We start from the raw sequence: 20289 nt of genomic DNA on the forward strand, positions 1-20289 counted from the left end.
TGTCCGACTCTGTGCGACCCCATAGATGGCAGCCCACCAGGCTCCTCCGTCCCAGGGATTCTCCAGGCAAGAACACTGGAGTGGGTTGCCATTTCCTTCTCCAATGCATGAAAGTGAAAACTGAAAGTGAAGTCTCTCAGTTGTGTCCGACTCTTAGTGACCCCATGAACTGTAGCCTACCAGGCTCCTCTGTCCATGGGATTTTCCAGGCTCTATTTTTAAATTTTTGAGGAATCAATACATACACATACATATTGTCAGCCACAGTAGCTGCACCATTTTACATTCCCACGAACAATGTACAAGAGTTGCAGTTTCTCCACATCCTCACCAACACATGTTGTCTGTTTTATTCACAGTTACCATGCTAATGGGTGTCACTGTGATTTTGGTTTGCATTTTCCTAATGATTAATGAAACTGAGCTTCTTTCCATGTGCTCACTGGCCATTTATATTAATATGTCTTCTTTGAAGAATGTCTATTTAAGTCTTTCACCTATTTTTTAACTGAGTTGTTTGGGACTTTTTGTTCAGTTGATGGTTGCCTTTTCACCCTGTTGATTGTGTCCTTTAATGTGCAGAAATTTATAATTTTTATATAAACCAATTTATCTATTTTTGCTTTTGTCTCCTGTGCTTTTGGTGCCATGTCCAAGAAATTATTGCCAAATCCACTGTCGTGAAGATTTTCCCCTATGTTTTCTTCTAAGAATTTTGTAGTTTTCACTTTTACATTTAGTGCTTTAATCCATTTTGACATGATTTTTGTATATGGTGTAACATAAGGGTCTCACTCCATTCTTTGAATGTAGATAAACAATTGTCCCAACACCTTTGTTTGAAAAGACTTTTTTCACCACCGAATGGTCTTGGTACCCTTGTCAAAAATCATTTGACCATATATGTGAGAGTTTATTTCTGAGCTCTCTATTATATTCCATTGATCTAAATTACTGACTTTATGCCAGTACCACACTATTTTGACTACTGTGGCTTTGTAACAAGGTTTTAAATCAAGAAATGTGAGTCCTCCAACTTTGTTCTTTTTCAAGATTGCTTTGGCTATTTAGGGTCCCTTGTGGAATCTCAAGATTCAAGAATTTTAGGGCAAAATTATCTCTTATTTCTGTAAAAAAAAAAAAAAAAAGCGAGCCTTTAGAACTTTGATAGAGACTGTGTTAAACCTGTAGATCACTTTGGCAGCATTGACATCTTAGCATCTTAACAATATTAAGTCTTCTGTGGACTGTCTTACATTTTTGTTTGTTCTGATCCAGCCAGAATCTAGGCTGTGAACAAGTCTCCTGGGAATACTCTCTGAATACCTAAGGAATAAAGGCTTCTTTCCTGCACCACTTCAGAATTCAGTTCAGTTCAGTTCAGTCGCTCAGTCATGTCCGACTCTCCGCGACCCCATGAATCACGGCACGCCAGGCCTCCCTGTCCATCACCAGCTCCCGGAGTTCACTCAAACTCATGCCCACAGAGTTGGTGATGCCATCCAGCCATCTCATTCTCTTTCATCCCCTTCTCCTCCCGCCCCCAACCTTTCCCAGCATCAGAGTCTTTTCCAGTGAGTCAACTCGTCGCATGAGGTGGCCAAAGTATTGCAGTTTCAGCTTCAGCATCAGTCCTTCCAATGAACACCCAGGACTGATCTCCTTTAGAATGGACTGGTTGGATCTCCTTGCAGTCCAAGGGACTCTCAAGAGTCTTCTCCAACACCACAGTTCAAAAGCATCAATTCTTCAGCGATCAGCTTTCTTCACAGTCCAACTCTCACATCCATACATGACCATAACCTTGACTAGACGGACCTTTGTTGGCAAAGTAATGTCTCTGCTTTTTAATATACTATCAAGGTTGGTCATAACTTTCCTTCCAAGGAGTAAGCATCTTTTAATTTCATGGCTGCAATCAGTATCTGCAGAATTAGGGCCTGTGTAAATCCAAGGGGTGAGGAGAAATCCAGAAAAGTGGAAGGTGTGATTGGGCCCATGAGGGGCTCCCTGCTGAGTGGAGATTGGTCATTTTGTAAACATTAAAACACAAGGAAGCAAAACCTTAAAAGGGGGGAGGGGGAGATGAGTGCTAAAGGCCACCCATCAGCAATGTTGCCTGAGGTTCAGGCTTCAGGATGGCTGTACCCCACCAGGATATTTCACACTTGACCTTGCCTGTGAACTTAAGGTCCAAAAGTCTTAGCAGGGTATTTAGGAGGGTCAGGACCGGTCATGAATTTGCTTGGAAGTGCTGGGGAAACATCCTTTTCAATGCCTTCTTCTTAATTGGTCTCAGTGGTAGTAGAATTTTCTTCTGAAACCCCCAAATGGCCAAGTGTGATAAATAAGATGTAGGGTAAAAATAAGCATCTTTTTGTCAACTACTGTATGCACACAACAAAATTATGTTCTTTATTCTCCTTTCTTTTCCTACTTTATTCTCCTAACTTTTCTAATTGTTAAGTAAGAACTCAGATTATCCATACAGTCTTCCTGATGTAAAGCAAACCTTCCTTCCCCACTGTGGCCCCATTCAGACAGGTTTTAGAAAGTGTCAGAGAAGAGACACTGACACCCCTAACTAGAACTTAGGAGCAAGAAAGAGTCACCAAAGTGATGAGCGGGTAGTTTCAGTCAATGCGAAAATTCATGTAGCCATTGCTAAAATATACAAGTGCCCTGGCCAACGACCTTCAAGTGAGATGTCCATGAAGACAGTCTTTCACATTCTGCCAGCACAAATTCACCAAGATCAAGCATGATCTTGATTTGTCCCTGGGTACAGCAATTCAGACTTCCCTGGTGGCTCAGAGGTTAAAGCATCTGCCTGCAATGCGGGAGACCTGGGTTCGATCCCTGGGGTTGGGAAGATCCCCTGGAGAAGGAAATGGCAACCCACTCCAGTATTCTTGCCTGGAAAATCCCACAGACAGAGGAGCCTGGTGGGCTACAGTCCACGGGGTAGCAAAGAGTCGGACACAACTGAGCGACTTCACTCACAGCAATTCAGAAGATTCTAATATCAATTCAGCTCGTGTGAAGAGAACACATGCCACCCTCCAAAACAAACACCTGCTTTAAACCTGACCAGATGAACAAAGACGCAGATGCTACAAACACAGAATGAGCCGCTGTTGATTCACTTATGCCCTGAAGGGACCCCGTCATTTGTACAGCACCCTCCAAATTACCAGCAAGCAACTCATTTGCAATTTGGCAAAGACAAATACAGATGTACAATTTCATCCCAGAGATTCAGAGTAATCAGCCTAGTTGGGAGCACAGTGAGTGCTCCTTGTGTACCTGTCAGGCTTTCAACTCTGTTTGAAGCCCATTCAGGCCTGTGGATGGTTTTGCAACCCACAAACATCTCAGCAGTCCCTCTATATCCTGGAGACTGATATGCCTGATGCTTGGGACCATCTGTTGGTGAAAAAAGTCCAGTTTAGTTAGTCAGGCTGATGCTTTTGCATACCTGTAGCTTATTGCTCTGAGAGGCAGGTCCTTTGAGAATCTGCTTGGCTAACCTACACGACACTGCTGCTGCTGCTGCTGCTGCTGCTAAGTCGCTTCAGTCGTGTCCAACTCTGTGCGACCCCATAGACAGCAGCCGACCAGGCTCCGCCATCCCTGGGATTCTCCAGACAAGAACACTGGAGTGGGTTGCCATTTCCTTCTCCAATGCATGAAAGGGAAAACTGAAAGTGAAGTTGCTCAGTTGTGTCCGACTAGTAGCGACTTCATGGACTGCAGCCCACCAGGCTCCTCTGTCCATGCGATTTTCTAGGCAAGAGTACTGGAGTGGCTTGCCATTGCCTTCTCCGACACGACACTACTAAAGGCCAAATGCTAACTCATGTCTGTAGCTTAGGGCTAAGTCTGCATGTGATTCCTCTATTACCACTCTATCTTCTGTTCCCAAGCCTGGTTTTACCCCCACTGAGTTAAATATCTGTGCCTTTAGTATCCAACAAAGCATAAGGGAAGGTTGTCTGTGTGTGTGTGTGCGTGCGTTTGTGTGAAAGAGAAAGAGAGGTGATACAGAGGAACAGGGGTTTCTAACCACCATCCCCATCTCTCACCACATTTGTGAACTCCTGGTTGTAGTAACTTCATGTTCACAGACCTGTATTCAGAGCCTGGCTTCATATGTCCATGACAAGTCATTTAACTATACATGGTTCAATTTCCTCCTCTATAAAATATAAATTGAAAACAGCTGGGCTTCCCTGCTGGCTCAGTAGTAAAGAATCTGCCTACCAGTGCAGGAGACTCAGGTTTGATCTGCAGTCTGGGAAGATCCACTGCCATGAAGCAACGAAGCCCCTGCACCAGGGCGATCGACCCCGTGCTCTAGAGCCCAGAGCTGCAACTCCTGACACCCATGAGCTCTAGAGCTCACAGTCTGCAACAAGAGAAACCACTGCAATGAAAAGCCTGGGCACCGAAACCAGAGAGGCGCCTCCACTCACCACAACTAGAGAAAAACCTGCGCAACCATAAAAACCCAGATCAGCCAAAAATAATTACATAAATAAAATTATTTTTAAAAAAAGAAAATAAATACCTCCACCCATTACCAAAAAAAAAGAAATCTTGCCATTAGCAACAACATAGATACATCTAAAGGATTACTATGCTAAATAAGTCAGACAGAGAAAGACAAATACTGTATGATATCACTTATGTGTGAAATCAAACAAACAAACAAAATGAAACAAAAATAAACTCATAGATACAGAGAACCAATGGGAGGTTTCCGGAAGGTAAGGAGGAGGGGAATGGACAAAATAAGAAATAAGTGAAGAAGATTATATAAAGCTATATAATAAATAAGTCACATGAATGTAATATTCAGCATAGAGAATATGGTCAGTAATATTGTAATAACTTTGTACAAGGACAGATGGTGATCACTTCATAACGTATATGAACATTAAATCACCATGCAGTATACCTGAAACTTAACATAATATTGTATGTCAGTTATAGTTCAATTAAAAATGGGAAAATAGCTTCAGTGCTTGCTGGGAAGATTGGATGAAATCCTTGAAATGTGCCTAATATATGTATATGCCTGCATATGGTGTTCAATAAATTGTTAGCCTTATATATGTATATATACATATAAATTTTTTTCAAAATTATATGTATTTCTTCTGACTATAGAAATAGAAGTTATATCGATATGAGACAATACAGGAAAATGTAAAACAAAGACTAACTAACCACCCAGAAATAACCTGTTGTCTGTTCTTCCTGTCTTGGTTCTACCTATTTTCATGCAGTTAAAGTCATACAGGATATATAGCTATCTAAATAATAGAAGTTATTTTTTGATCACTTAAAATGAGCCAGGAACTGAACCATATGCTTTGCCTATATCATTATATTAATCTCTACAATTATGTTCAAGAGATATTATTATCCCCACTTTATAGATTATTATCATCTCAAGGAGAGTGTGTACTCAGCCTGACTCCCTGTAGTGAGAACAAACTGCTTTCCTATGTTAACTCAACATTTACTCTACAGCAGCCAAACTAAACACATATTAACAGAAGTAAAATGCACAGGTTAGCTCTTTCCTTTAGCTGAAATTCTGCCCTTAACCTGACTACAAAGATGAGTTTCCTGTCTGTGTGGATAATTATAGCATATCCCCCTGCCTGACTGCTCTTAACTGTCTCATAACACTTTTCATCTACAGAGTCAGTGACTCTGGTTATGTGTGTTTAGTCGCTTAGCCATGCCCAACTCTTAGAGACCCCATGGACTGTTGCCTGCCAGGCTCCTCTGTCCATGGGATTTCCCAGGCAAGAAAACTGGAGTGGGTTGCCATTCCCTTCTCCAGGGTATCTTCCCTACCCAGGGATCAAACCCCAGGTTTCCCACATTGCAGGTGGATTCTTTACCATCTGAGTCACCAGCTCTGAAAATAAAAGTATTAGTCGCTCAGTCATGTCCAACTCTTTGCAACCCCATGGACTATGGGGTCCATCAGACCCCTCTGTCCAAGGGGTTCTCCAGAAAGGAATACTGGAGTAGGTTGCCATTCCCTGGGAGAGAAGGGAAGGGAAGGTAAATGCCTCTTCCTGCTCCACCTGCTGAAATTATTGTCACAAGTCAGCTGACATCCTCATCCTGGTGGGCTGCTCTCAGTCAGGGTGAGTGCTGATCCCAATCAGAGCCCTAGAGACGGCATGAGCAAGTTTGCAAAACAGAATGAAATGGCTTCTGACACCGTCCACTTCTTTCCCCACCCCACCTCCTCTCCCGGCTCCATTCAGCCCACCAGGCATCTGGCTTGAGTCCCATTCTGAAGTCTCTGGCACCCTCCACTAGGGTGAAGTCACCAAGCTTTGGAGTTATGCACAGCAGACTCAAAACTGTCACTAACTAGTCATCAGTGATCTTGGGCCAGTTGACCTACGTGGGTCTCCATTTCCTCCCCTGTTAGTGGGATGGCACAATATGTCAGCTGCTGAAATGTTCTTATACATCTCAATGCCTTTTCAAGGGCATGTGTGCTCTAATAAGGGTCTCCTGAATACCCAAAGACCATTAAGGACGCCATGCTGCTGGGGCAGAATTCCAGGGAGCCAGCAGGGGAGTGGGCACTGGAGATATGGAGTTGTCTGTAAGTCTCTATGGTTCATCCAGACAAGGACTGAGTTCTCTGCCCTCCCACCCGTGGGACGTTAGAGGCTCCCCATGGTCCAGAGGAAAAGAAGCAGAGCTACTGCAAGGAACTTTCTAGAGGAATATGCCAAAGCATTTTGAAAAATAATTAAGTGGTGTTTCATTCAAATCTTTCAAAAACTTTCAGGCATTAAAAGCATCAGTGGAAGAAATGAGCTCTGAAACCATGAAAGGACATGGAGGAAACTTAAATGCACATTGCTAGGTGTTGGAGAAGACTCTTGAGAGTCCCTTATACTGCAAGGAGATCCAACCAGTCCATTCTAAAGGAGATCAATCCTGGATGTTCATTGGAGGGACTGATGCTAAAGCTGAAACTGCAATACTTTGGCCACCTCATGCGACGAGTTGACTCACTGGAAAAGACTCTGATGCTGGGAAAGGTTGGGGGTGGGAGGAGAAGGGGACGACGGAGAATGAGATGGCTGGATGGCATCACCAACTCTGTGGACATGAGTTTGAGTGTACTCCGGGAGTTGGTGATGGACAGGGAGGCCTGGCGTGCTGTGATTCATGGGGTCGCGGAGAGTCGGACACGACTGAGCGACTGAACTGAACTGAACTGAAGTGAAAGAAGCCAGCCTGAAAAGGCTGTACACTGTATGAGTTCAACAATGTGATATTCTGGGAAAGGCAATTCTATAGAACAGTAAAATCATCAGTAGTTGCAGAGTTAGGGAGGAGAGAGAGGGAGGAATTAAATAGAAAGAGCCCAGAAGATTTTTAGAAGGGTGGAACTATTACATATCATTACTATAATGATGGATCATGACTACGCAGTTGTCAAAACCCATAGAATACACAACGCAAAGAATGAACCTTAGTGTCAACTATGGATTTCAGTTAACATTTCAGTATTGTTTCATTGGGACGTCCCTCCTGTCATTGCAGGAGATGTAGAAGACACAGGTTCAATCCCTGGGTCCAGGAGATCCCCTGGAGGAGTTTGAGTAGGATCCAGGAGTTGGTGATGGACAGGAAAGCCTGGCGTGCTGCAGCCCATGGGGTTGCAGAGTCAGACATGACTGAGCGGCTGAACTGAACTGAACTGAAAGACATAATAGGGGAAACCAGGGATGGGGAAAGATATATGGTAACTCTCTGTATTATCTGCTCAATTTTCACGTAAATCTAAAACTTCTAGGGCTTCCCTAATAGCTCAGTTGGTAAAGAATATGCCTGCAATGCAGCAGACCCCAGTTCAATTCCTGGGTCAGGAAGATCCCCTGGAGAAGGGAAAGGCTACCCACTCCAGTATCCTGGCGTGGAGAATTCCATAGACTGTATAGTTCATGGGGTCACAAAACGTCTGACACAACTAAGGGACTTTCACTTCACTTAAAACTTCTAAAACTTGAAATCTATACAGGCCATTTTCAAATAGAATGATTGCTTGATAGCTTTTTATGTAAGAAGAGGAGAGACAGGTCAGGCCTAACCCCAGGCTTGACAGGAGGAAATGGCTTGGTGGAGCAGCTTCTCAAGGTCTTGTTTTGTGACGAATCACCTGAGGATCTTCTTAAAATGCAGACTCAGCAGGTCAGGAGTGGTGCCTGAGTCTCTGCATTTCTAACAAGCTCCCAGATGAAGGCTGAGCTGCTAGTCCACGACCCATACTTTCTGGGTGGAATCAACTGCTCTGTCCTGCACTTATTTATGGTCAGATCCTGCTCAGACACACATAATCTCTGTTTGTACCTAAATGAGTCCCAGAATTGTCTTTTGTGTCCCCACGAGTGGCCTGAAAACCCCCACAATAAGGAAAATAGCCTAGTCTCCAAACACGACCCTGGCCAGAAACTGTTCCAGAAGCCAAACTCCGTAGCTAGACCCTAGCCTGCCTCTCAAGCTTGCCCTCTGCTGGTGGACACAGGTCACTGTCTTCTAAACTTTCACCCAGCTTTCATACTGCTCAAATGCCCTTTTTTTTCTTCCAATTAATAAAGTCAGAAAAATTCAATGACATGTTCCAGAGGTTTATTTTACCCTTTTAAATTTTGGAGAACTTTTCTACTCTGTTCTTTAAAGTACTTCCTTCAGAGCGGGTAGATAAATCATGGAACAACACAGACAACTTATGACTCTGTGTGTTGTCCCAAAGTACTCCCCTACCCTGACTTTGTTCCCATCCCTCCCAGGGCTTTCCATGGTGGAGTGGTAAGACTTCATTTACATTGCAAGATCAGAAGGGAGCAACAGTTTCTTGTGACCCAGAGTTGGTACTGGTTGTGGAGACAAGGTTGGTATCTTCCAGAGGCATCAAAGCAAAAGAACACTTTAAGGGAAGGATGGGGAGATGGGGAGAGTCATGCTATGGATCATATCACTATCATTCGTTCAGGAACAAATTTATTTATTACCTACTGGATGAGGCTGGATAAACCCATGCCTCAGTCATTCTGCACACCCCCTCTGCACCGCACCCGCCCCCCGCTCCCCGCCTCCAGGCCCACTCCTTGGCCCTGTGGGCTGCTTCCAGCTACTGTCCTTGTGCAGTCAACCTCTTAGAATCATGGCAGAGCTCATCACTTCACTTTCCTGTCTATCCATTTCTTCCTGGGCCTTGGGGCCAGGAGCTGAACATTCCTAACCCCTGAACACAGAGATTGTAACTCATATGGGAAATAAGCATAGTGCATGCTAAGTCGCTCAGTCGTGTCTGACTCTTTTGCAATCCCATGGACTGTAATCTGCCAGGCTCCTCTGTTCATGGGATTTTGTCCGCAAGAATACTGAAGTGGGTAGCTATTTCCTCTGCAAAGGGATCTTCCCAACTGAGGAATCAAATCCACTTCTGTGTCTCCTAAACTGGCAGGCAGATTCTTGACCACTGAGCCACCTGGGACTCCAGTAAGCATAGTAGCTGATACTCACAGTTTGCTCTATCCTAAGCAATCTACTTAGATTGCTGCTGCCATTTAGTCACTGCTGCTGCTGCTAAATCGCTTCAGTCGTGTCCGACTCTGCACGACCCCAGTAGGATCCCCTGTCCCTGGGATTCTCCAAGCAAGAACACTGGAGTGGGTTGCCATTTCCTTCTCCAGTGCATGAAAGTGACAAGTGAAAGTGAAGTCACTCAGTCATGTCCGACTCTTAGTGGCCCCGTGGACTGCAGCCTACCAGGCTCCTCCGCCCATGGGATTTTCCAGGCAAGAGTACTGGAGTGGGTTGCCATTGACTTCTCCGCATTTAGTCACTAAGTCATGTCAAACTCTTTGAGACCCCATGGACTGTAGCCTGCCAGGCTCTTCTGTGCATGGAATTCTCCAGGCAAAAATATTGGAGTGGGTTGCCATTTCCGTCTGCAGGATCTTCCTGACCTCGGAATCAAAGCTGCATCTCCTGCTTTGCAGGCGGTGCTTTACCACTGAGCCACCTAATTCTTACAGCAATTCTGTGATAATCCTCATCGTACAAATGAGAAAGTTGGGGTGCAGAGAAGTTGAGAGACACAGTTAGTAACTTAATTTGTTTTTTTTCTCTAATAGGTTTCTGGGGGTTGATGGGCTCCATTATTCTGTTGCAGTCAGATGGTGGGTAAGGCTAAGTAGACAGGTCTGGAGCAGGGGCTGGGATGTCTGCATCAGCCAAGGACTGGTCAAGCATCTCTGTCCACATGGCCTCTCGAAGAGGCTAGCTTGTGCTTCCTCCCAGCTTATCAGTGAGAGTTGTTGGACACCTTAGATGATGGTTGACCAGGCAGGAACTGCAAAACCTTATGATTTTGCTTCCAAAATTAGGTGACATCATTTTCACTATATGCTGTCTGTCAAAATAGATACAATTCAGCTCAGATTCAAGTAGACAGAAGAATAGTTACCATGTCTCAATGCGGGAAGAGCTTAAAGTATATTGAGGCAAGGAACCAGTGAAGACCATCTTGGAGACAAGTTGCCACACGAGGATTTGACCCTAAGCAGCCTGACTCCAACCTTTGTATGCTCAACCATTATACTCTCCTGACCTCCACATAGTACACAATACAGCCACACTGTGCTTTTGGTGGCTGGTATAAGATATAATGGTGGACAAAGGAAGAGGTGATTAACTTGCCTCCATAGATCAGGATAAGCTGACAGCAGGAAGTGTCACACAAACACAGCCCTCCCCCTGCTGTGAAGGACAGATTATGACTGCCCTGGGCAGCATTCTCCACAATCCCTCCATTACATGAGGTGACCTAAAAGCTGAGGCTGGTTCTGTGGAAAGTCGCTGACCTGGAAATGAGGAGCTGTGATATCCTGTCCCAGCTGTGTCACATCGTAGGCCTAGGAACCTCAAGAGAAAGCAGAAGGTCAAGAAAGGAAAGCGCTAGCGTGCCCAGGCCTTTCCAGAACCTTGCAGGGTAGAAATTCTGACCATGTTGTGTCCCCCTCTCCCATCCCCAGATTGGAGACCCACACTTGGTGATCTGTATGGACTGCTCAGCAGACACCATGACCAACCGCCTTCTACAGAGGAGCCGGAGCCGCCCACAGGCAGATGACAGCACCACCACCATCACCAAACGCCTTGAGACCTACTACCGGGCCTCCATCCCCGTGGTCGCCTACTATGAGACAAAAACACAGCTACACAAGGTGAGTCACTTCACAGCCCCCCAGAATGAGCCAACTACCCAACAGAGAAAAAAATAGGAAATTTCAGGTTTAGGGATTAAAACTGCATTGCTGTTGTTGTTCAGTCATTCAGGCATGTCTGACTCTTTGCGACCCCATGGACTGCAGCACACCAGGCCTCCCTGTCCTTCACCGTCTACCGGCGTTTACTCAAACTCATGTCCATTGAGTCGGTGATGCCATATAACCATCTCATCCTCTGTCATCCCCTTCTTCTCCTGCCTTCAATCTTTTCCAGCATCAGGGTCTTTTCCAATGAATCAGTTCTTTGCATCAGGTGGCCAAAGTATTGGAGTTTCAGCTTCAACATCAGTCCTTCCAGTGAATTTTCAAGATTGATTTCCCTTTAGGATTGACTGGTTTGATCTCCTTGCCTTCCATGGGACTCTCAAGAATCTTCTTCGGCACCACAATTTGAAGGCATCAACTCTTCAGCACTCAGACTTTTTTATTGTCCAGCTCTCACATCCGTGAACTGCATACAGCTGCATAATTGGGGCCAGCATGTGGGTCCCTTATGCTCTTCACTTTCTGTATCACTCATCATATGGACCATAAAAAGCTGGTTATACAATGTTTACAGAAGCCAATACAGTTGCTCCATTTTCCAAGAAGGAGGGAAGGAGGACAAGAGGAGGGATAAGGCATTAGTTCTCACTTTCAGACCTCAGCTACACAGGAGAATCCGAAAGGTCTCATCTAGATCTAAATTTCAACAACTTTGAATGTCTAAACTTTGGCATAATTCCTAACTGGCACTTGGCTGACTCAGTTTCTTGCAATAACTAGTGTTACTGGGAGAAGCAGCTTATGGGGCCAGGAGAGCAGATAAGTGAAACAGTGAGGAAATGGGTGGTCAGCTCAATGATCATGAGAGATAATCCATGCTGAGCCACCGTAAAGTTCATGAATTTGGGAAAACTACCCAATCTTTATTCATTCACTCATTTAATATATATGCACCAAGCACTTCTTATGGGCCATCCATTGCCCTGATGGTTTGGATGCAGGTAATAAGATGTAGTCCTTACCTGCTAGAGCTTAAGGTCTAGTAGGTGTGCATGCGTGCTAAGTCACTTCAGTCATGTCCAACTCTTTGCAACCCCATAGACTGTAGCCCGCAAGGCTCCTCTGTCCACATGATTCTCCAGGCAAGAATACTGGAATGGGTTGCCATGCCCTCCTCCAGAGGATCTTCCCGACCCAGGGATCAAACCCATGTCTCCTATGGCTCCTGCCTTGCAGGCAGATTCTTTACTACTGAGCCACCCAGGAAGCCAAGGTTTAGTAGGGGAGGCAGACAAATCAGTGATCACAACATGGAGTGAAAATAGGCAGAGAGTAAGTTCTGAGGGCCCTTTAACCTGATCTAAAGGGAGACGGAAGGTCACCAGAGAAGAACTAAGCTGAGCCCAAGGTGGGGGTGCTGTGATGGGAGCAGAGCACTTCACACAGAACGAGCTTGGCTATGACATCAAGTGCCAAGAAAAAGAGGGAGAGGTGGGTGTGGAGAGGCACAAAGGGACCAGATCAAGGTGAACCTATCCTCAGTTCAGTTCAGTCGCGTCTGACCCCATGAATCGCAGCATGCCAGGCCTCCCCGTCCATCACCAACTCCTGGAGTTCACCCAACCTCATGTCTATCGAGTCGGTGATGCCATCCAGCCATCTCATCCTCTGTCATCCCCTTCTCCTCCTGCCCCCAATCCCTCCCAGCATCAGAGTCTTTTCCAGTGAGTCAACTTGTCGCATGAGGTGGCCAAAGTATTGGAGTTTCAGCTTTAGCATCAGTCCTTCCAATGAACACCCAGGACTGATCTCCTTTAGAATGGACTGGTTGGATCTCCTTGCAGTCCAAGGGACTCTCAAGAGTCTTCTCCAACACTAGGAGCAAATAATTGTCCTGAAAATGATGGGAGCTACTGAAGGGAACAGACATGGTCAGGGTTTCCACTTTGAAAGCTCACTCCACCAGCTTAGTGGGGAATGGATCCCAAGAAGATTAGGCCAGGAGACCACCAGGAGGTGGGATGGATCCAGGAACCAAACCCTCAGAACCCAACACAGAGGAGAGAGAGTAGACAGCTACTATCTGCTTTGCCCAGGAAGTTAAAAGGAAACATCTTCAATCAATAATGTGTCTTGGAGGGAGCTACATGTTTGATTCCTTGGGGAAAACCATTGATAATGAAATCTTATCTTCTGAGCCAGTTAATTGTCCATTTTCCAGACCCTTAAAAGCTTACCCCTGTTTAGTATTGAGAGGTGTCCCATGATTTAACTCAGAGGTGTCACGCGTGTGACATGAGAGCCAGCACCCCTACCTTTGTCACCCACAGCAGCCACTGCTAAGCCATCGTTGCTTTTCCCTCAGGACCTTGACTTGGCCTTGGGATGTTAGCACAGCACAACAGGCAGCTCCTTCCAGTTACTAGGACTTAATGTACAAGACAAATCCTATTTGCTGTGCTTCATGTAGCCTTGAAAGTGAAAGTCACTCAGTCATGTCCGACTCCTTGTGACCCAATGGACTATACAGTCCATCACGGTATAGTCAATTCCATGACTATACAGTCCATGGAATTCTCCAGTCCAGAATACTGGAGTGGGTAACCTTTCCCTTCTCCAGGGGAATCTTCCCAACCCAGGGGTCAAAACCAGACCTCCCACATTGCAAGTGGATTCTTTACCAGCCGAGCCACAAGGGAAGCCCAAGAATACTGGAGGGGGTAGCCTATCCCTTCTCCAGGGGATCTTCCCGACCCAGGAATCAAACTGGGGTCTGCTGCCTTGCAAGGGGGTTCTTTACCAATTGAGCTATCAGGAAAGACGCTCGTGTAGCCTTGGTTGCCACATGAAACAAAGACCTAGATCTTTAAACAAGCAAACAAAAAGTATATCATAAAAGGGCATGGTCTTAATAATTCAGATGACAAAGGTCTTTCCAGGATTCATGATTTCCACCCTCATGCCACCTGGAACACAGATGGAAATTATCCAGAGAGAAGAGGATTTCTTCCTCTTTCAAGATTTACAGAGGTGAGAAAATCCCGAATTAAGACTTTAGCTACATTCAGAGTCAGGAAAGCCCTTTTATCTCTCTCCTGTATCTTTCTAGCCTAAGTTCTACATGCTCACAAATGATTGGTGCATTGGCACAGGGCTAACTGAGTTCTCCAATATGGCTGATCTCTGGGATCCTCCTTAGAACTAGCTAAGTTACTGGGGAAGGGAGCTTCCCCTAGCATGTGGCTCAGCTTTCCAGCTTCCCCCACATTTTGGAGATGCTGGCAGCTGGGTCCGTGGTGAGGTAACGTGTATGAACCATTGGCCAATATTTAAAACCACTCCAAGTTCTGACTCCAGAGCAGTGTGGGCTCCAGCCCTCAGGACTCCCCGAGGGCCTCTTGGAGGAAGTCGCTTCATCCCTACCCCTGCCCCAGGCTGTCCTCCCCATGTAGCTGCCAAGATGAACAGGCTTCCTCCCCCACCTGGAGCAGAGTCAGTGCAGGGTGGCCTCGTGCCAGCCCAGGGAACCAGGGATGGGAGACTGGTTTGTAGGTGCCCCATGGGGCTTGCCAGCAGCTCAGGCCATAGGTGGGGGTTGGAGAAGTGGGGGAGCTGGCTGGCTTGGTCTGCATTGGAGAAGGTGAAAGCCTCTGGCCTTTTGCGTTTTCTGGCCTTCTGGGCTCTCGCCCGGTCTCCGAGCACCAGTTTGATCAGCTGCTGATCTCAAGTGATAGCCTGCATCTTGTTGCTATAATGCTCTTTGGAGTCTTAGTACCCCCCTCCCTGTCTCATTGGTAATTGAGCCCAAGGCAGGACTGCTAACCTCCAGGTGGGCTCCTGGATCATGTAAGGAGTTTTCTTAAACTACATGGGAGTGGTGAATGAACTTCAAGATTCAAGTGAGACCATTCAGTAGCTCAGTGAGATTTCTTTAGGAATTAGAGCCACAGAAACAGTCCAGCCCAGAAGAAGACCGCCCTCCAAAAACACTTCCCTGTAACCTGTGTTGCCCACTTATGCTTACTCTCCATCCCCTGATGCCTTTACTGCCTGATGATGTGTGTGTGTGTGTGCCTGGTCATGTCTGACTCTGTAGCCTGCCAGGTTCTGTCCTTGGGATTTTTCAGGCAAGAATACAGGAGCGGGTTGCCATTTCCCACTCCAGGGGATCTTCCGACTTAGGATAGAAGCCAAATTTCCTGTGTCTCCTGCATTGCAGGCAGATTCTTTACCTCCTGAGCCATCGGGGAAGCCCACTGACTAATGATAGTCAGTCCTTTTTGCCACCAACTATCTGGAAAAGTGCAATGGAATTTCAAACAAAAGTAAAAAAAATACAAAGTTTATAGAGCCACTGCCTTATTCTTTGTTGTGCCATCATGCTATAATGATGTAAAAATTCGAATTTCTTGTAACATAAACCAAGGGGTAGAAGCATATGTGATCCAAATGGATCCTCTGACCTTCCGTTTTCCCCTCTAATAAAGTCAGCTTTCTGCTTCATCTAAGAAAATAATTGAACTCTTGTTCACGTCACTCCCTTCCTCCTTGCACTCAAAGCAGACGTCATTAGGCAGTTGTGGTTCTTCTTTCCTATCCATTCTGGACGTTGCCTTAGAAATTTTATCAGGGACTTCCCTGGCAGTCCAGTGGTTAAGAATTTGCCTGCAGAGCTTCCCTGGTGACTCAGTGATAAAGAATCCGCCTGCCAATGCAGGAGACACAGGTTCGAGGGATCAGGGAAGATCCCACATGCCATGGAGCAAGCAACTAAGCCCGTTCACCACAACTATTGAGCCTGTGTCCTAGAAGCCAGGGGCCGCAGGCACTGGAGCCGAAGAGCCCTCAAGCCCATGCTCCCCAGCACGAGAAGCCACCACAATGAAAAAGCCCAAGCACCGCAACTAAAGTAGTCCCCACTCACCGCAACTAGAAAAAACCCTGCACAGCAACGAAGACCCAGCACAGCCAAAAATAAATAGATAAACAAAAAGATGAAAAAGGATTAAATTAAAAAAAAAAAAGGAATCCGTCAGCCTATGCAGGGGGTGCAGTTCAATCTCTGGTCAGGAAACTAAGATCCCACATGGCTCGCAGCCAAAAATCCAAAACATAAAACAGAAGTGATATTATGATAAATTCAATAAAGACTTTAAAAGTGGTCCACGTCAAAAATCTTTAAAAAAAAAAAAACAACTTTATCGACACAGCTGTATGGGTAGTCTCACCCAACTCACTAGAGTTGACCCATAAGAGAAAGCTTTTTTCACCTTGAGTGAGAGAATTTATAATTAAAAAAATAATTGAATCATTTTGATGGGCTTCCCAGGTGGCAATAGTGGTAAAGAACCTGACTGCCAGCGCAGGAGACAGAAGAGACTGAAGTTTGATCACTGGGTCAGGAAGATCTCCTGGAGAAGGAAATGGCAACCCACTCCAGTATTCTTGCCCAGAGAATCCCATGGACAGAGGAGCCTGGTGGGCTACAGTCCATGGGGTCACAAATAGTCGGACATAACTGAAGTGACTTAGCACGCACATAGCATTTTATAGTGAATGACCTAGTAACTGTCCAGAGGCTCCCTGGCAGAGACAATGCTGGTTTGAGTGTAAGAAAGCCAGAGTCACTGAGATGTGTATGCACTTTGGGAACTTGGTGAGTCATTTCACTGCTAAACCTTTCAGCAGAATAAAATGAATGGACAGAATGGGATCTCCTGGAATACCCTAGGTCTGTCACTCTATGCGTCAAAGGAAAAAAAAAACACCAACATGTATATATATTTGTAGTCATGCATACTTTTCTGTTTTAAAAAATACAAAAAAGTAGGTAGTCCCATAACTCAGGGGCAAACATTCCTGATTGTTTCCTTCATATCTTTTTGCTATGAATTTTTAAAGCATGATGCTGACCACAGATATATTCATGAGACTGTAGATAACAGCTGGCTTAACCTGAAACATGGAGTTTACTTGTAAGGTGATGCGAACCAGAGCTGAAACAGGTCCAGGAAGCCTGTGGGAACAGGCTCCCTTCTGCTCCTCACACCTGTCTTCCCCTTCTTCTCTCTCGCATCCTGATTTTTCTCTTTCTCTGGTCCAGAAGCTAGAATATGGCAAACATACAGCTTCCACATTCATGTTCCCACAACAGGTCCAAATTCCAGAGAGAAATATTCTGACTGGCCTTGCTTTCTCTGGTTCCTGGTCCTACCAGCTATGGCCGGGCAGGTGGGGTCACACGGGGCTTTTTCATCTGTTCTGTGGCTGTTTATTGAGTACACACTTCATGTCAGATTCTTGGTGCTGGAGACACAGCACTAAAAATCCCTCACTGAAAAAAAAGCAGTAGACAAGAAAATAATTGCTGATAGGATTCAGTTCAGTTCAGTTCAGTCACTCAGTCGTGTCCGACTCTCCGCGACCCCATGAAGCACAGCACGCCAGGCCTCCCTGTCCATCACCAACTCCCGGGGTTCACTCAAACTCATATCCACAGAGTTGGTGATGCCATCCAGCCATCTCATTCTCTGTCGTCCCCTTCTCCTCCCGCCCCAACCTTTCCCAGCATCAGACTCTTTTCCAGTGAGTCAACTCGTCTCATGAGGTGGCCAAAGTATTGCAGTTTCAGCTTTAGCATCAGTCCTTCCAATGAACACCCAGGATTGATCTCCTTTAGAATGGACTGGTTGGATCTCCTAGCGGTACAAGGGACTCTCAAGAGTCTTCTCCAACACCACAGTTCAAAAGCATCAATTCTTCGGCAATCAGCTTTCTTCACAGTCCAACTCTCCCATCCATACATGACCACGGGAAAAACCATAGCCTTGACTAGATGGACCTTGGTTGGCAAAGTAATGTCTCTGCTTTTTAATATATTATCAAGGTTGGTCATAACTTTCCTTCCAAGGAGTAAGCGTCTTTTAATTTCATGGCTGCAATCAGCATCTGCAGTGATTTTGGAGCCCAAAACAATAAAGTCTGACACTGTTTCCACTGTTTTTCCATCTATTTCCCAAGAAGTGATGGGACCAGATGCCATGATCTTCGTTTTCTGAATGTTGAGCTTCAAGCCAACCTTTTCACTCTCCTCTTTCACTTTCATCAAGAGGCTTTTGAGTTCCTCTTCAGCTTCTGCCATAAGGGTAGTATTATCTGCATATCTGAGATTATTGATATTTCTCCCAACAATCTTGATTCCAGCTTGTGCTTCCTCCAGCCCAGCGTTCCTCATGATATACTCTGCATATAAGTTAAACAAGCAAGGTGACAATATACAGCCTTGACGCACTCCTTTTCCTATTTGGAACCAGTCGGTTGTTCCATGTACAGTTCTGACTGTTGCTTCCTGACCTGCATACAGGTTTCTCAAGAGGCAGGTCAGGTGGTCTGGGATTCCCATCTCTTTCAGAATGTTCCACAGTTTATTGTGATCCACACAGTCAAAGGCTTTGGCATAGTCAATGAAGCAGAAATAGATGTTTTTCTGGAACTCTCTTGCTTTCTCCATGATCCAGTGGATGTTGGCTATTTGATCTCTGGTGCCTTTGCCTTTTCTAAAACCTGCTTGAACATCTGGGAGTTCACGGTTCACATATTGCTGAAGCCTGGCTTGGAGAATTTTGAGCATGACTTTACTAGTGTGTGAGATGAGTGCAATTGTGCGGTAGTTTGAGCATTCTTTGGCATTCCCTTTCTTTGGGATTGGAATGAAGACTGACCTTTTCCAGTCCTGTGGCCACTGCTGAGTTTTCCAAATTTGCTGTCATATTGAGTGCAGCACTTTCACAGCATCATCTTTCAAGATTTGAAATAGCTCAGCTGGAATTCCATCACCACCACTAGCTTTGTTCGTAGTGATGCTTTCTAAGGCCCACTTGACTTCACATTCCAAGATGTCTGGCTCCAGGTCAGTGATCACGTTATCGTGACTGCCTTGGTCGTGAAGATCTTTTTTGTACAGTTCTTCTGTGTATTCTTGCCACCTCTTAGCTCTATGAAAAAACAAAACAGACTGGGTTGTTACGGGTGAAAAGTCTCTAAGGAGGTAGCATTTGAATTAAGATCAGACTAATAAAACTGTGGTTGCCTGATTGCCTGGGACTTGTCCCTGAAAATTGGGTGGGGAACAAGAAATTCCCAGAAGAAAAGATCTTGTAAACTGGGAGAAATTCCAGAAATAGCTTCCTCAAGTGGCATGTACAGAAGTGTATAAATTGATATTTAAAACCTTGTCTTTTGCTAAGGATACAGCTGCTTTTAAAAAAGAAACTAGAAGACTTAAAAGCATAAAGATAAAAAATTACCCAGAATTATTCCACCCAAAGATAAAACATTGATAAACAAAGAAAACATTTTGATGTATTTTCTTACATTTGTGTTTCTTCACTGTTAATATGCTTTTTGCTCCTGGCATCATAAGCCCAGAAACGTCCCCAAGAAACTAGAAGACTTAAAAGCATAAAGATAAAAAATTACCCAGAATTATTCCACCCAAAGATAAAACATTGATAAACAAAGAAAACATTTTGATGTATTTTCTTACATTTGTGTTTCTTCACTGTTAATATGCTTTTTGCTCCTGGCATCATAAGCCCAGAAACGTCCCCCAGCCCTAGAGGAAGCAGTCCTGACAATAGATGATATCTGTTCCTGGGTTATTTATTAGTCTTAATCAATTTAGAAAATAAAAAGAGAGGCCAATGACTCATTAAACAGGCACTTAACAGATGCAGAAAATCCACTTCCTTGGCAACTTGGCATTTATAAAGGAGAAAATAAGTTATTCACTCTGCAGCTCTTCTGCTAAAATGTCCCAACTTCATAAATAGTTTAGCCATTTTTAGTAAGTCCTGAAATATAACTGTACGCATTTATTGTTCTGGGTAGTCATCCAACCTGGCAGGAGACTTCCTGTGAACTGAGGGATAAAGAATGAGAAATGTCATTGTTGGAA

The 20289-nt window shown here is 45.0% G+C and overlaps 1 protein-coding gene across 2 annotated transcripts in view; it reads left to right on the forward strand.

Moving 5' to 3' along the window:
- AK5 (adenylate kinase 5) overlaps positions 1-20289 on the forward strand; it is a 290021-nt gene that overhangs the window by 256740 nt on the left and 12992 nt on the right. For both annotated transcript variants that reach the window (XM_055403146.2, XM_055403147.2), the window contains exon 13: positions 11094-11285. In XM_055403146.2, coding sequence (XP_055259121.2) covers positions 11094-11285 — 192 coding nt within the window. The remainder of the gene's footprint in view (positions 1-11093; positions 11286-20289) is intronic.

The sequence above is a fragment of the Moschus berezovskii genome, chromosome 4 (genome assembly GCF_049115385.1).
Source record: "Moschus berezovskii isolate FMDL1 chromosome 4, NW_MosBer_1.0, whole genome shotgun sequence".
Lineage (NCBI taxonomy): Eukaryota > Metazoa > Chordata > Mammalia > Artiodactyla > Moschidae > Moschus > Moschus berezovskii.